The sequence below is a fragment of the Egretta garzetta genome, unplaced genomic scaffold (assembly GCF_000687185.1).
Source record: "Egretta garzetta isolate BGI_Z169 unplaced genomic scaffold, ASM68718v1 scaffold23, whole genome shotgun sequence".
Taxonomy (NCBI): domain Eukaryota; kingdom Metazoa; phylum Chordata; class Aves; order Pelecaniformes; family Ardeidae; genus Egretta; species Egretta garzetta.
In genome coordinates, this window is record NW_009259237.1 from 3,225,111 (window position 1) to 3,240,571 (window position 15,461).

Here is a 15,461-nt window from a genome sequence, read left to right on the forward strand (position 1 = left end):
TAATGGTGCTGCCGTAAGGTGAATTGAGATTCCGCTCTCAGTGGAAGTTCACCCGCTGACTTGAATGAGTTCAGCACTAGTCTGCAGGGGCAGGGATAACACCGTGCGCTCTGGTACGCTGTCTTGCTTGCAAGATCAGACCCTGAAAAAGAACCTGTGAGGGCTCCAATATTTATATCCTCCTTTCCTGGTGTTAGTGACTATTTGTGATTTCTGTAACTACAGGCAAATAAACTGCATCAATTAGAGTACTTTTGCTTCTTAGAACACTTAATATCATTAAATGCTATGGATAGCATAACTCAGATTCCTAGTGGTGGCCTTCACTATGCCTCTTCACCCCCCCATACCTCCCCAGTAAATCCCACCATTTTTTCCCTCTATCTGCACTAGGAAGCAATTAATGTGCCTCACTTTCCCCTGGATGCTCCTCAGTGTGACCTGTTGGATGAGGTTATCTGCCACGCTTACCTGTTGGCAGAGCAGCCCAGGTGAATAGCCCCCAGCCTGTTCTGCTAGCCCAGCTCAGAGCAGCAGTAAAAATGACTTTGAATAAAAAGTCTGTTCCCTTGCTGTGTGAACAGATCAATAAGTATCTGGTGGAGTGGAAAGATGGGGTAGGTGATTACCTGCCTCAGCAAGGTGGTGATGAGACCAGAGATGGTAACTGGCTTCATGGAAGAGTGTTAAGTTCCACATTACCTTTCCGATGCACAAATTTTTTCTCTGAACAAAAAATGAAAGTCTGATGTTAGACATGTGTGGAGTATTTGTCAGTAGAGCTTTCAATACAGGGTATTTTAAAACATTTTTTCCCTATTAAAATAAAAAAAAAAAAACCTGGATGCTTCTGGAAAACTGTGATGCCAATGCTTGTGATGCATGAAACTTAGCTGTATGAGTGAACTTTTTCAGTTCTGAACCTGTAAATGTGAAACTACTTGAAACAAGTGTTTCTACTTGAGTGTTTGTACAGTGCTAGTTGTGGTGGAATTCTTGGTTGTGAAATAAAAACTTTAGAAATTACTGGGGAGTTCAAGTTTGGCATTATGGCTGAGTTTGAGACTTCTTCCAATGTGGCCAACTTACATGTTGTCATTTCCAGTGTTTAAATGATGTGTAAATAAGGATACTGTGTACAGAATTAGTGTGAAGATTTACAGACTGAGTGGAAGGTCCAGTATTTGATTCTCACATGAGATTTCTGCTAGAGATGAAAGAAAGAATTCTCTTAAGTATAGAAAATGAGCAACTGAACTAAATCACCTGGAATATATTTTCCACGTTAAGTCAGATCTAATTGTTACTGGAATAAACAAGTGCAAATTGTTTGCAGCAATGAAAAGAACTACCCTGTTGGGCAGGAAGCTGCATTTATTCTTGCTTGTTAGTATGAAGGAAAGATTTGATATTCCTGGTGACTATGAAGATTAAACCAGAGATTTATGTTAATGCAAAGGATTAAAAGAATCTTAACATTTATAAAGATGCAAATGTTCATCTGCATTTTATCTTTTTGCAGATGAATGTGCCATGAGGGAAATATTGAAGGGGGAGAACACATCCTCACTCTGAATTGCAACATCTGGTTTAATACTGCACTCACATGGTCATTAAGTATTAGTTGTTTTCACCAGTGTGTTTTTGAACAGTGTGATAGACTTTTTCTCCCTAACTAACATATGAATATCAGGAAATAACAGTCTATGACCAACTTAAAAAACCTAGTGCCTGTCTCGTGTATGGCTTCATGTGTTGCAGACTTTGGACTGTGAATATTACTGTGTGGTTTTTTTCTTGGTACCCTGTCACTTTCAGACTTATTTTCTAAATAGTAAAGAGCCTGAAATACTGGCTCCACTGGAGAATTGTCAGTTGTGTTTCCCCAGTTTCAGACTGTCCTCCCAGTCAAACACAGGCCACACCAGCATGGAAAATTATGTGCTTTATTTGGGAGCCCTGACATAAATTATACATATATGTGCATACACTTCATATGGAGAAATTATAGAAAAAATATGATTTGAAAAAGGAGGCAATTAAGGTGAAGGTGTAAACATCACTAGCCATTTATGTTCTGGTTTGGATTTTTTCCTGCTCTTCAACCAATTGTTTACTAACAGACAAGTGTATATAAACAGAAGCCACCTGGATTTGTTACGCAATTCAACTGATACACTGTGGAAGTGTCCTAGCTCTCAAATCAATATAAATCTTCGAAAGGTTTTGAGTAATTAAACATCAAATAATCCATGTAGTAAAAGTCATAGCTTCGTTGTCGTTGAGAAGGAGAAAGCTCTGCAAAATACTGTTGTGTAATTTTAGTGGTAGTTCTTTCTTCATTGGAGTGCCTATCTTTAAATTTGGGGAAAGTTAAATTTTGTGGAGCACCAATTAAATGCAAGAAAAAGTTTGCATCTTCTTCCATACTTTCAAATTTCCCAACAAAGTCGTAGTCTATTAAACATGGGCTGCAAAGCCTATTGACGTGATCCCAGTGGATATCCATACCCACTGGCCTATGTACATCCAGGAGATACTGAATGAACTCTTTAAATTTGACTCCAGAGCCTGTCCGTAATGCTTCTTTGGTGGCGTTGACACGGTATCTGGAAATGATTGCTTTTCCAAAAACCGGGTGGTAGTAATTATTTGGATGTTCAAACTTGTCCCGAAATGCAGATACCAGTTTTTCAAAAGGTTCACGAATAAAAAGCATCTTCGTGTAAGTGTTGAGCCTATGATAAATTCCTTTGTGATCAAACCCATCCAGCCTTTTTAAATAGTTTCCATAGTGCACCGTGTTGTGCTGTATATCTTTTGTGGAAGAAGCCAGCCCATTAAGAACCATGAGCACACGTTTCCAGTTAGAGCAGCCGGCTTTTGGTACTTCACAGTATAAAACTCTGTATTTGTCTTCTACAAATATTCTAGAAACATGATAAGGAGTGATGATTCTTCTGTTATTACTTTTGTACTTGGAACAAGTTTCCCTCATTATCTGCTTTCTTTCTCTTTGGATCTGATAGAGACTTTTCCACTTGTTGTTGTTTCTGTCCTCAGATTTAAGCGTGGGCAGGTTGAGAACGGAGCTGTTCATGGAAATCAGAATTGGGCTCTTCTTAATTATGAATTTTCTCCTCCGTTTATGGAGCCGGATGGAATTAATTTCTTCACCTTTCTCTTGATCTTTCATAGCAAACATTATGCTGCTTTGCCTTCTGTCTGTGCTTTGAAGCTTAGTGGGTACGCTTTCAGATAGGTGTAATGAATCGCTCTGCTTTATTGTTGCTACCCCGTCTGCGGTATTTTTTCTTCTCTCCTGGTTGTTGCTGGAAACACAGTCCTGATGGGGGGGAGAAAAAAATGAAAATGTTAGTAAACGAAGGTGTGTGTTACCATTAACAGCTTGTACAACTTAATGTGGATCTATTCATACACTCTGAGTTGGGCAGAATTGTACAACAAAATGCATTGCTGCAAGTCCTCAGTGCTGTGCCTACATCGTGGTAATGACTTTCATCATCTTGTTCTATGTTTACGTGAAATTCAAAGGCTGAGATGAGTCTGCACTAGTAAATTCCAGTTCAGATTTGGATTTAACGGTATTTTAGGTGGGGCCTGTACCCAGACTTTGATAAATACTGTTGCTTTAGATATGTTACCTTTTGGGGAAATGTCAAAGACATCTGAGTATTTTGAGGACTTAATTATTCCAGGCTGCCTGTTGTCACACAAATCTGTTTGGTTTTTTCCCCCTCTTTTGGTAGCCTGTCTTTGCAGTGAGGGCAGTTGTGCACAGGGCGAAGCCTGACAGGGAAGTGAGACTTAGTGTTTGTAAAGTGGAGTGAAGATGCAGAGGGAGCAAGAGTGGGAAGAGGCAAGCAGAAAGGACCGCAGTGAACACAGAAGCTTTGCAGAGAAGTGGGTTTGGTGAGAGCCGCAAGAACAGGGACCACGAAGGGAGGCTTGAGTGAGGGGAGCCTGGGACCAAAGCAATTGAGACTTGTTGAGAAGCAGTAAGGGGTGGGAATGAGGCTGTGGCTGGGATTAGGCAAGTGAAAACAGCAAGCAAAGCGTGTCTATGGATAAGGGTTTTCTGGGACCTGCTCTTTTTCATTAGGTGGATCTCACCAGTTAATACTTATTTTGGCATACAGCCCAGATGTGCTCCATTACTTCCTGCTTCTCAGAGCAGCTGAATTAAATCCCTGTCTACATGTCTATGCCTCTAAGATTAAAATTAGGTTCTGGACGCTGTTTAACTACATGTCATCCCTGTTTTGAGAACTCATCTGGAAGCCGAGTGGCATATGTACCACTAGGGAGCATTTCAACAGAGGAAGCAGATGTAGTTGCAAAATGTCTATTGCTTACCTAAGATACTTAATGTTTATTTAGAGTTTTTATAAACCGTAAATTTCTAGTTTTCAGTCTTTGTTTGCTCCCTGATAGTATAAACTGGCTTCAAAAACAAGACACTGGATGAATTTTAAGGTGTACAGTATGGGGATTAGTAGGGTCATGTTCTTTCAAGGTGGCAAATTAAATCTTAATAGTTTATCTCTGGCTGAAAAAAAGAGATGCTGTAGGTAATTTATCGTACTTGTGCTGTCGTGGAGGTTGTATCTTGCCATGTCCTTCTTTAAGGGTGAGAGATGAACTCAATATTAATTGCGAAAATCATTGGTGACAAAAGCAGAAAACAATCGAATTGTATTTTGGAGGTGACTTGCTTAAATGGATAACTGTTATACAAAACTCAAACAGAACGGATCAGTATTAAACACAATTTTTAGAGTACTCTTCAAGTTGTTGCAGAACTTGAGCTTCTAAAATATTTTGCTGGTATTGGAGGTGGTATGTGATGGGCAGACTGGGAAACCAGCTGATAATTTGTCATGCTAGACACTATATATTCAGACGTTGGGATTGATTGTTGTACTTTGCTCTTATCTTCAAAGGTTGTTTCTAGTAGTCAAAGGTGTATTAAAGTTTTGTCTATGTAAAATACCAGATGTATTTCTAAATATTACCCTTTACCAAGTGGCTGAAGTTCAATCTCACTCATGTTGTGGCTGATATTTCAAGGTTATCAAATTGAGACTTCCTAGATATTCAGAGCTTTGAAACTACAGTTTTTGGGAAACTCAAATGTCATTACTTGAATATCTTCTGTCAGTGTAACCCTCCATCCAGAAGGTCAAGCTGGAGCTGTACAGATGGAGTGATGTCAATCACATCACACTGATTTCACCAGGCAATGGCATTTGGCTGGCAGCTGCACAGTTCCATTGCATATTTTGCACTTATCTTTTAACTATGGAATAGTGAATGGCTGTGGTGGGCTGTCACTGCCGCTGTGAGTGTGCTAACAGCCACTAGATGGAGGGATTTCACCAGTATTCTTCTTTAGCCTATTTTAGAAGTACCTCTCAAGACATTCATTTGATCAGTATGACTCCATACAGAATATTAATATATGCAAAGCTTACAGTATCTTTTTAGCAAAATCCAGTCTAGGAAAACTCATAAAACTAAAGTTGCCTAGCTTATCAAATTCATATTTTAAAAGGAAAATTTGCACTTCATGGCAAAACGTTGATGCATCTTTTCTTTTCAATGCTTTATCTCCAGTCTAGTGGCTTTATCTGAGCCATCTCTATCCGTACTCCATACTGGGAATATGGGTACAATTTTCCTTACGTATTTCTGAAAACTTACTTTTTTTGGTTGCTGGAATCCCATGTTATATTTTATCCCTAAATAAAGAAAGAAATTTAAGTCATTATTTAGTAAAAATAAAAACATTAGTTTCACTTTTGCTGGACTGACAACAGTGTGTCCTCTCAGTAACTAAAAGGAAAACAGGAACAAGTTCTGTTAATGCAATGATAAATAGACCAATGATGAATGATAATTTATGTATATTTTGTAGAAACAGTTCTCCTTGGAAGGCCTCTTTATAGATGTCATAACAATTGTGAAATGGAGTGAATGTCTCTACCTCCCTTTTACAGATGGAGAAACTGAGATGGAGAAAAGCGATTGCTTGTCCTCAGCTAAAAGGCTAGCAGCAGAATGAAAGGCAGCTGAAACTTGTGATCCCAGGTTAGAGCTCTAAAAAAAGGCTGTTCTTTGTGTACTTACCTAAAGCTGTGTGGTTTCTCCCCTCCCCCCCAATTTTGATAGTATGGTACTTAATCATAGTAATAGCTTGCACTTAGTACTATCCTCTGCTGTAAAACCGAAGCAATGCACAGTGGAGTTACGTATAAGTGAGGTAATGTTTGTAGAGTTTTGGAGAGAGAAAACAATACAGAATTGTGTTTTGCCAAATCTTTGGGCTTCTACAGTGATGTCTACCTGAAAATGCAATAAAGATGTGACAATCCTAGAAGGCAGCTTTGGCAGATGTGTAGGATCTCTTTACTGTTCCTAAACTCTGGTAAGTATAAGTTAATAACACAGGAATGTATACTGGAAAATGCTTCTTAATTATGAAATTAGTTTGGGGCTTTTTAGCTTATAAAACTGTCATCACTGTCACAGTTGCTTGGAGACTTCAGTTTAGTAAGTCTGCATTACAAATCCACAGCCTTTTTGACAAGGACAATTACAGGTGAAGGTATTGCAAAGCATTACAAGTGAAAGCATCGCTGGAATAGCTCAGTCCCATCAGATTAATTTACATGGTACTATGAAAGCTCTCAGAAACACTGTGCATGTGTAGTTCACATTGTACCTTATTGCAGTTAAAGACTTAAGTGATCAGTCTTGGTTTTGGTTTTTTAAATCAGATCTACAAACTGATGTTTATAGTAGAGCCTGAGTAAAATTGCTATGGCTACTTCTATGCTATTAGAGCTCATCTAGCAGTGCTTATTACTCTTTTGGCTCATGTTTGAGCTTTAATTCCACTGCAGCAATTTGTTAGCAATAAACTCAAGTTAAGGGATATTGTGATTCTGTGTCTATTAAAAGCAAAGGCCAAATTATTATTTTTACTTCATCAGAAGTTCCAGACATCTTACAGAAGGAGTCTTAAGCCTTTTCCTAGCTACTTCTCAAAACTGTTTAACTGCAAAGTGAAGTCAGGAGGTATATTCTAAAGAGAAGTAGAGCTAATCTTACAGCATTCTTTGTGTGGGTTCTGGAGGATTAAAACTGATTGTTGCACCAGGCTTTAGGAGATGTTATTGAGCTGTTGCCCAGTTCTGGATGTGATCAGTTAAAGAACCTGATTTGTTCTGCTGCTGTATAATGCGTTACAGAGCAATGAAGGTATGGAAACTGCTGTCCAAAAATAGCAAAAACTGAGTACCAGCACTTTGAAAGAATTGACAACTACAGCATGGGTGATCTGTTTAAACCATGACAATGTTCTGTTTGCCAGCATATGTAACCTCTTCTCTTTTGCTAACCCTAAAGTCATAACTTGAAGCCACTTGAGTTAGATTTGCATTGGCTGGTTGGCCTCTGATCCTAAGGCATCGTTAACACAGCTGGTTGGGGTAGTTGCTTAACTTTTATTTTGGACTTTCTTGTAGCAGAGCTTAAAATTAAATACTATTTTCCTTGTAAATTCAGAATATTGTTATGCTATCTCTTCTCTTACAGGCAGAAATCATGTCAGGTACAGTTTTGAAAAGTTAGCATGGTTAAATCTAGTTTGGTGTTGTGGGTTGGTTTCTTGTCGATGTATAATATAATGCACTTGGTAATTCTCATAATAATGTTAATAGAGACAATAGTCACCATTCAGTACCAATTTATTCCTCTCAATTCTTTCATTTCTGGTCTTTAAACTGGATTGAGTTGTGTTAAGTCATGCCTCATCCTCTGTCACAGATCTTGGCTGTGTCCTGGTTTTGGCTGCGATAAACCACGACAGGCTGTCAATCCTGCCAACATGCATAGGCGAGAACGTACATATTTAAATATTCTCCTACTATGAACTAGTTATGCCTACCAGAGCAAGATAGGAGAATGGCTGTGAAACTCTCCCCGAAAGATCAGGTCATACAATGTCTACAAAGCCATTCCCTCTCTGAAAACATTTTGAGCTTTTCAAAATTGAAAAGATAAAAAGGCGAGAAAAGACTTTGTCACATGTCAGAAAACTGAGCAAGTATTTTGGACAGAATCAGATGCAAATATCAGAACACTTTCTGTGTCCAAATTGTAATGGAAAAGTTAGGATTATTTTTTTTCCTCCAGGCTTTTTTTAGTTGTGGTCATTTGTCCTGACTTCAATGGGAGCAGTGATAGCTTGTAGCAAAACCACATGCTTTGTGTAATTACCTGTTAAAGTTGGTATGTATCTGCCGTGAATAATAATTATTTTAAAAAAAAACACAAAAATGCAAAGAGCAGGTACAAGACCTATCTTTTTTGTAGTTAATATGACTAATTACACTTCTGTAGTAGTGTTTCATAAAGGTAACTTATTTGCAAGATTAATACTTTGTACTGATATGCTGTGCTTTAAAAAAATTTAAAAATAAATCCTAGTAGGAGATGAGTAACTGTTTTAAAAAAATTCTTCATTTACTGGCTTTAAGATGTAATCAGAACAACAATTCATGTTTAATGTAAATGTTTGGTGAAGCACTTGCCAATCTCTTCAATGTTTTCTGAATTTGTGACTTCTAAAGTTGGCTTCTTTTAGCTGTCTTTCTCATGATACAGTCTGTCACTTCAGATTTAAAGCTACATGGAAAAAACCTCTTAAGTGCAGTGAACTCAAGGAAGTTATGTTGCACAGATCTACTATGCTAATCAAAGTATAAATTTAATGTTATGCTACATCTTTACTATTCATGTTACTTAGCATTTTGGCAATTATGTCTAAGAGTAGGTAATTTTTTTTTTTTTGCCATAAATAAGCAACTGGTGTCTGCTGCACCCAGGTGAAGTTAATGATCATTAAATGTTTGGTGTCAGACATGATGGCCTGGTTTTGGTTGGGATAGAGTTAATTTTTTTTTTTTAAACTTTTTTCCTAGCTGCTGGCATAGAGCTGTGGTTTGGATTTAGGATGAGAATGATGTTGATACTACACCGATGTTTAGTTGTTGCTGAGCAGTGCTTATGCTAGTCAAGGACTTTTCAGCTTCCCATGCTTTGCCAAGTGCACAGGAAGCTGGGAGAGGGCACAGCCAGGACAGCTGACCCCAAGGGCTATTGCATACAATATGATGTCATACTGAGTGCATAAACAGGGCAAGTGGGCTGGAGGGAAGCAATCACTGCTCAGGGATGGGATGGGCATTGGTCAGCAGGTGGTGAGCAATTGCACTGTGCATCACTTGTTTTGTATATTCTTTTATCATTATTATTTTCCCTTCCTTTTGTGTCTTATGAAACTATCTTTATCTCAACCCATGAATCTTTTTTTTTTTTTTTTTTTTTTTCTTTTATTCCTGCCTGATTCTCTCCCCCACCCCCCTGGGTGGGGAGACAGCAAATGGCTGTGTGGTGTTTAGCTGCCTGCCGGGTTAAACCACGACAGTCCCTTTTCTCTCTGTGGTCACACAGGTAAAAGCACGGGGCAGCCCCCAGTGTGTACCTGCTCTATGGCAAGTAACGTGTTACATAGCACAACTCTGAGAGCAAATGAATCAATATTGTGACCAGTGGCTATTAAACTAATATAGTGAATGCTTATCACAAATTTGTTTTAACACACTCTGGTCGGATCTGTTGTTATCTCGAACCCTTTGCGTCTCTGGGTACCAGAAAGGACCAGTTGAAACCAGGACAGACAATCACCAGCATCTCACTAGTGCTCAGAGAGAATAGCTGAGAGACAGAATAATTCTATCAAGTGTACATCATTTATGTAAGTTTTCATGGTGTTCTTCTCTCTTACCCTTGTGCAACCGTCATTTTCCAGACCTGAGCTTGGCCTATGTTTTATGTCTGCTTTTGTTGTCTTTCATGAAATATGAACCTTATGCTTCATCCAGTCCTACTATATAGTCAAACCCATTGTGAGCTTTTTTAAAAAAATGCTACTAGCAACACAATAAAATGGCCTTCATCTTCTCTGTGTAATATTATACAGCTTTCCCTCTCTACTTTCTCCTCTATCTCTGCTTCAAGACCTAATTTTGGTTTGCCTCTGGTGTTTTCCTCTGTTCTGAGACTACACTACAGCTGAAATATTTTTTTAATAAAAATGATAACTTCAAGTCTGCATCTGTGACTCCCTTAACAGGCTTCTGTGAGCAGTGTGTGCTTGCTTGCTTAGTCCTAACTGATTTGTGAAATATACTCTGGAAGGGCCGTTACTATCATTGCACAAACATCTGTGTCAAGTGTCCTATCCGCGTGTGCTCCAGTCTTAGGTCTTTACTCAAAGACAACAACATGTACTTAATCGCAGAATGAATAGTAGACTATTACTCAGAATTCTGATTAGAAAGAAAAATTTTTAGTTTAAAAAAGGATTTTTTCCAATACATTGGTCAGATCATCTCTTTCCAGGTTTTTGGTCATTTGAAATGAACTGTGTAAAAACTGCCTGTTTCTGATCCTAACTTACTATGGTGTCTAGTTGTTTACATATTTGAATTAAATTACTCATTAAATATATTTAATTATTTTTACAATTGCTACCATTGCAAATTATAGAATTCATTTATATGTAAAAACTAGTATGTACTGTGCATATTTGGAATACTTTAAAAATATATAAACATCTTATTAGAAAATGGCTTTATTTTGAAATTGAGGCCTAATTAATAGAACACACTTTATATATGTGTATATCTGTTTTAATTGTTTGCTATGTATATATCCTTTATATCTAAAATTTATAGTTTATTTGATTAGGGAAAACACCTTCAAAAGTCCCCATCTAAGCTACATACACAGTACCTCATTTTAATACAGACAAAATTAATGAGGCAAAGTAAAGAAGGTCTAGCAAAGCTGTAGCACATCTTAAATTGTGCATCATGAAAGATGCAAACCTATACAGTGAATCTATACGATCTAACCTCTTTGAGTCGCCAGTGAAGCTGCAAGTATGCAGTGTCATTTCCCACAGATGAGTAAACTTTTACAGTGGATGCTTTGGTTCAATGATACACTGCTGAGCCCTTGTCAAAGCCAAGTGCTTAGTGACAGGACGTGGCATCATTGTGTTTTAGACTTGTGAAGTCACCTATTTGTTTCACACTGTTCACGACTGTTTCACGCTAACTGTTGCAGTGGTGAAGATAACACATGCAATTGTGCTTTATTATTTATGAATGACACAGTGCGTGCAGGAGAACCTTGAGCTTCCTGCAATTTGACCAGAGAACCTGCCCGTCACTCTTTAAATGAATGCAGTCAAACACGGTCCCCATAGCACCTCTCACTTTTGTGGTACCTTTTTGTATTTGGTGGCAGAATAATTATATATATGACAAGAATGATTTTATTTATGTATGAACTACAAGGGTGAATTATTGGGAACTCGCTTGTAATGCAGCTTTTCTGGAAAAAAATTAGATGTTACTGTGAATATTTTATTCTGAAATCCATTGCTACAGTATGTACCATGTAGTGATTTTTTTCTTTACATTGCAAAGCATAGTAAGTTATTTGTTACTATTCCAGCTTTTCACGTGTGAGAAGCAGAGAAGCTAATAACTGCATTTGCCAAACTGATCCAATTTTAGATTGTCACGTTTTGAATTACAAACTCATATTGTCTGAAACACCCATGTTACTGGTCAAATTTTACTCTGAAAAATATAAATTCAGACTCATACAGTGAGTCTTTAGTATTAGAATGCAGGTATCTGACTTCTAGTTGTGATGTTCAGTTCGCCACATTGCAGATGATTGCTCAAGTAGTGAAATGTAGTTTATCCACTGAAGACTAAGGTGTTGAGGGACAGATTCTGCTGCACATCTCTGAATGCGTTGGATTCTCAGTTACATGCTAGGGTAGGGTTGGGGACTGAGCTGCTGGGACAAATGTCCTTCAGTAAGCTTCATTGTAGAGCACATGGGCTCCATGCAATATAAAGCTGCAAATTCTTAAAGAACCTCACTGTGAGAGTGACTTATTCTTGCTCCTGATAGGTGGTGTGTGTTCCAGGGGAGTCCTGATTTTTATGGCCATGATGGAGAACAAGGACTGTTAAACTGACAGTGCTTCTTTTTGCTTCCATGGTGTGATGCTAGTATTTCTCAAGATGCAGTTATTGGCTCCTCTTCAGTGCTTTCTACAAGCTTTGGTTTTGGCTGACATTTACAGCTTTTTTTGTACTTTTGCTGCTCTTAATATTCATGCTTCTATCCAATAACTTCTTTCCCTTCACCTTTCTTTTCCTGTATAAAAAATTCAAAGTCTCTGATTTGACTCTCTGATCCAGCACTTTTGAAGGTGTAACAAAAGCTAAGCTTGTAATAGTTTCAGAAACAAGAATGTCTGCATTTGATTAATTCCGTCTTAATTGATCCTACTCAATTTGAAGCTCACTTATGTCTTATTGCTTTACCATTGTCCTTGCCAGCAGTGTTGATGCTAAAAAAAAAAAAAAACCAAACAAAACTCTTAGGGAAAATCTAGCTGGGATATTTCATACTCTTCAGAGGGATGTCCATTAGCAGCAACATCTGACAGGATTGCATTTTTATTCTAATAAAAATATACTGCATTTAAAGTAAGATCTATAGAAAAAGATACATTTCTGAGTGCAGTTAAATAAAACAATGTTTGCTTGTTTGCTGTGCAAATGTTAAGCCTTCTTATGTTCTCATGCCTCCATGGTTCTGGTATGCAACATAGATCTCCCATTATGCTCTGTGGCAAAAACCACAGATTCCTTAAGTCCCAGTTTCTGATTTAAAGGAGCTGAAAACTTAACAGTCAGGATTGATGGTTATTTCCTCTGCACAGAGGGGTATGGATAGAATGTTTCTGTGGCTATTTCCTAGTCTCCAAAGAAGCCCTTTGGAACGCTGAGTAGTTAAGCATGATTCTGAGTAACGAGCTTTTTTCCTAATTTTGGGAAGGCATGAGAAGTTTGCCAAGCTACCAAAGGTTAGGGGTTTTTATTTCTTGGAACCTTCTTTTGTATGTGTTTTCCTTTGTAAATCAGATAACTCATTCTTCCTGAGTTCTTAGCTTTTTGTTTCGGTCCTACCATTGCCAAGCATGCAATTTTTAATAGTTTAGGTGCAATCTATTTGAGCACTCTGAACTCTCACTTGTGGATTATTCTTAAGCAGTTGTTGTGGAGAAGTAGAATGCTTCCCAAAAAGATAGCCGTTCACCCTTGTTTTCCCCCTCTCCTGTGCTGGTATTGTGCACAAACTGAATTACTTCATATTGATCTTGTGCTTTTCAATCCGAGTCAGCTTCAGAGAGGTACGCATTGAATCGAAGTGAAACAGTTAGCTTCATATTTTTAAACCAGGCAAATCGGCAGTTTCTCCATCCCGTAGGCAGCAGGCAACACGGTATTGTGCTGCATTTGTGTCATGGGGTACTTGTGATGGTAGCAGCTTGTGTGCACTTCAGTTGATTAAAACACAATTACTCTCGCTTTTTGTGACTGAAATGACTTTCCATCTTAATGAAGTAAGGGAGTCTCTGGACGGAAGTACTGTATATGGGGAAAGCAATGCAGTTCTGAAGGGCATACCCTGGAAATAATTAAAAGCGTTAGGTTCATCCATCAGTTTGAACAAGAAAAAAATTACAAATGGGGGGAACCAAAGTAGAGATCAGTATGCACATTAAGTGACTTCTAATGTTTGCCACTTGAGGACTTTCATACTGTCAAAGAACTTGATATTCCCAGTTTGTTTGTGGTACCAGTAGCCAATCCGGTATGTCCAAATCAAGCAAAACTGCACAAAGTCATCATTCTGAATTACAGCACTTGCTGAGTTGTGGCTGATGCTGTGTTGTCATTGCTTCCCTCTTGGTTCCCTGATTCACTCCCTTGTAGACCATACTCTTGGCATAATGTCCCTCTGGACACGTTAACCTGGGCCATCCTTCATACACAACTTTCTCTGCTTTTTCCAGTAAGGGATTCTTGGAGTAAAAGATCACAGTACGAAGCTGGTACCCACTATTTCTAAATGTGGGTGCTGCCTGAGTATAGCATTTATGTCTGCTCAATGTTTCTCAGACAAAATACCTAGGCTATCCTCCTGCTGTTGTTTCCACCTCATAAAGGCTTTGTACCTCTTGGACAACTTGCTTTATGTCTGCTTTGCTGTATGTATTTTGTTAAGTGTACTAATAAGAAATACCATCTCCTGAAACTTCTGTTTATTTTTCCATTATTTTTAACACAAATTCATGTGAGAAATAATTGCTTTGAAATGGTTTGCCTTGCAAATTTTTTGATTCATCAAGGTCAAAGCAAGAGACCAGCAGAAACAGGAATGGTAGCATTTTAGAGGAATGAATTCCTTTTGAATCAAAATTCAATTAGACTGTTGCTGTGACCTCCTGGTAAAGTCCCATCACCTACATATCTGCAGTGACTTTGTTAGCTGTGTATTTTTTGAAACTGTGGTGTTATCCAGTCTTATCCAGAAAGTTATTAATTTACATTCAGACTTTGTAATGAGGCTTTCTTACATCTGTCCTCTACTCCATTGTTGAGACTGTAAGTTGTTTGAAGAGAAGATTCTTCTGTTACTTGGATTTCGACAACCCTGATACTTTGTCTTGCAGCATGCTAATAGAACAGGTGTATGAGCCCTTAAAGACACATGCTACTGTGTTTTTTTCATAATGTTCTTATGTTCTAAAATACATTGAATCCATGTCCTTGACTAAATCATGTAACTTAACTCTGTTTGCCTTGATAGCTAATAAAGGGAAGGGAAATGCATGGTACCTTTATATTGTAAGCTTAATCGAATGAATACAAGAAGCTGTAAATTTATTATGAGGAAGGTACCACTACTGGCTTCTCTTTGCTATTTAGCTAGCCAAGGTAGTGTGCCATTTTCTGACTTAACTTATATTCAGTAAGAATTCTATTAAAGCAGAACAGTCAAGCCTGTGCTATTGTAGTCCCCATTCCTTTTGTGGACCTATCCCTGGGAATATTGTTAATTAGCATCATTAGCTTTCAGGCACTGTCAGCAGTTACTTGCAATTTCTACTTAATACCTTTCAGTTATTCTCCATTCTCATATTTAATATTTGCATATTGCCTTCATAGCATGACTTTGACAAGGACATTACACTTTTTTCAGGTTTATTAAAAAGTAAAACTGAAGGTTTAAAATATAGCTCTGCACTTATATTTAGTAGCCTGTAATAACTATTCAGGTAACCAGAGGAGTTTCAATGAATCTCAAGCAAGCACTTCATGTAATTTGTGACTGTAGTGGAGAAGGAGTTAGCTTGCCAGAATAGCTTACCTAGAACCCCAGAAATGTTTCAAGAAATTGTGCAAGTAGGACACTAAAGCTTCAGTGGCCTT

The 15,461-nt window shown here is 38.0% G+C and overlaps 1 protein-coding gene across 1 annotated transcript in view; it reads right to left on the minus strand.

Annotated features, from left to right (window-relative positions):
- Positions 1-2,203: 2,203 nt before the first annotated feature.
- The window catches only part of CHST8 (carbohydrate sulfotransferase 8), a 146,848-nt gene continuing 133,590 nt past the window's right edge, over positions 2,204-15,461 (minus strand). Inside the window, exons 2-3 of the mRNA XM_009635920.1 lie at positions 5,725-5,762; positions 2,204-3,346 (exon numbers count right to left, since the gene is read on the minus strand). Coding sequence (XP_009634215.1) covers positions 2,204-3,346; positions 5,725-5,762 — 1,181 coding nt within the window. The remainder of the gene's footprint in view (positions 3,347-5,724; positions 5,763-15,461) is intronic.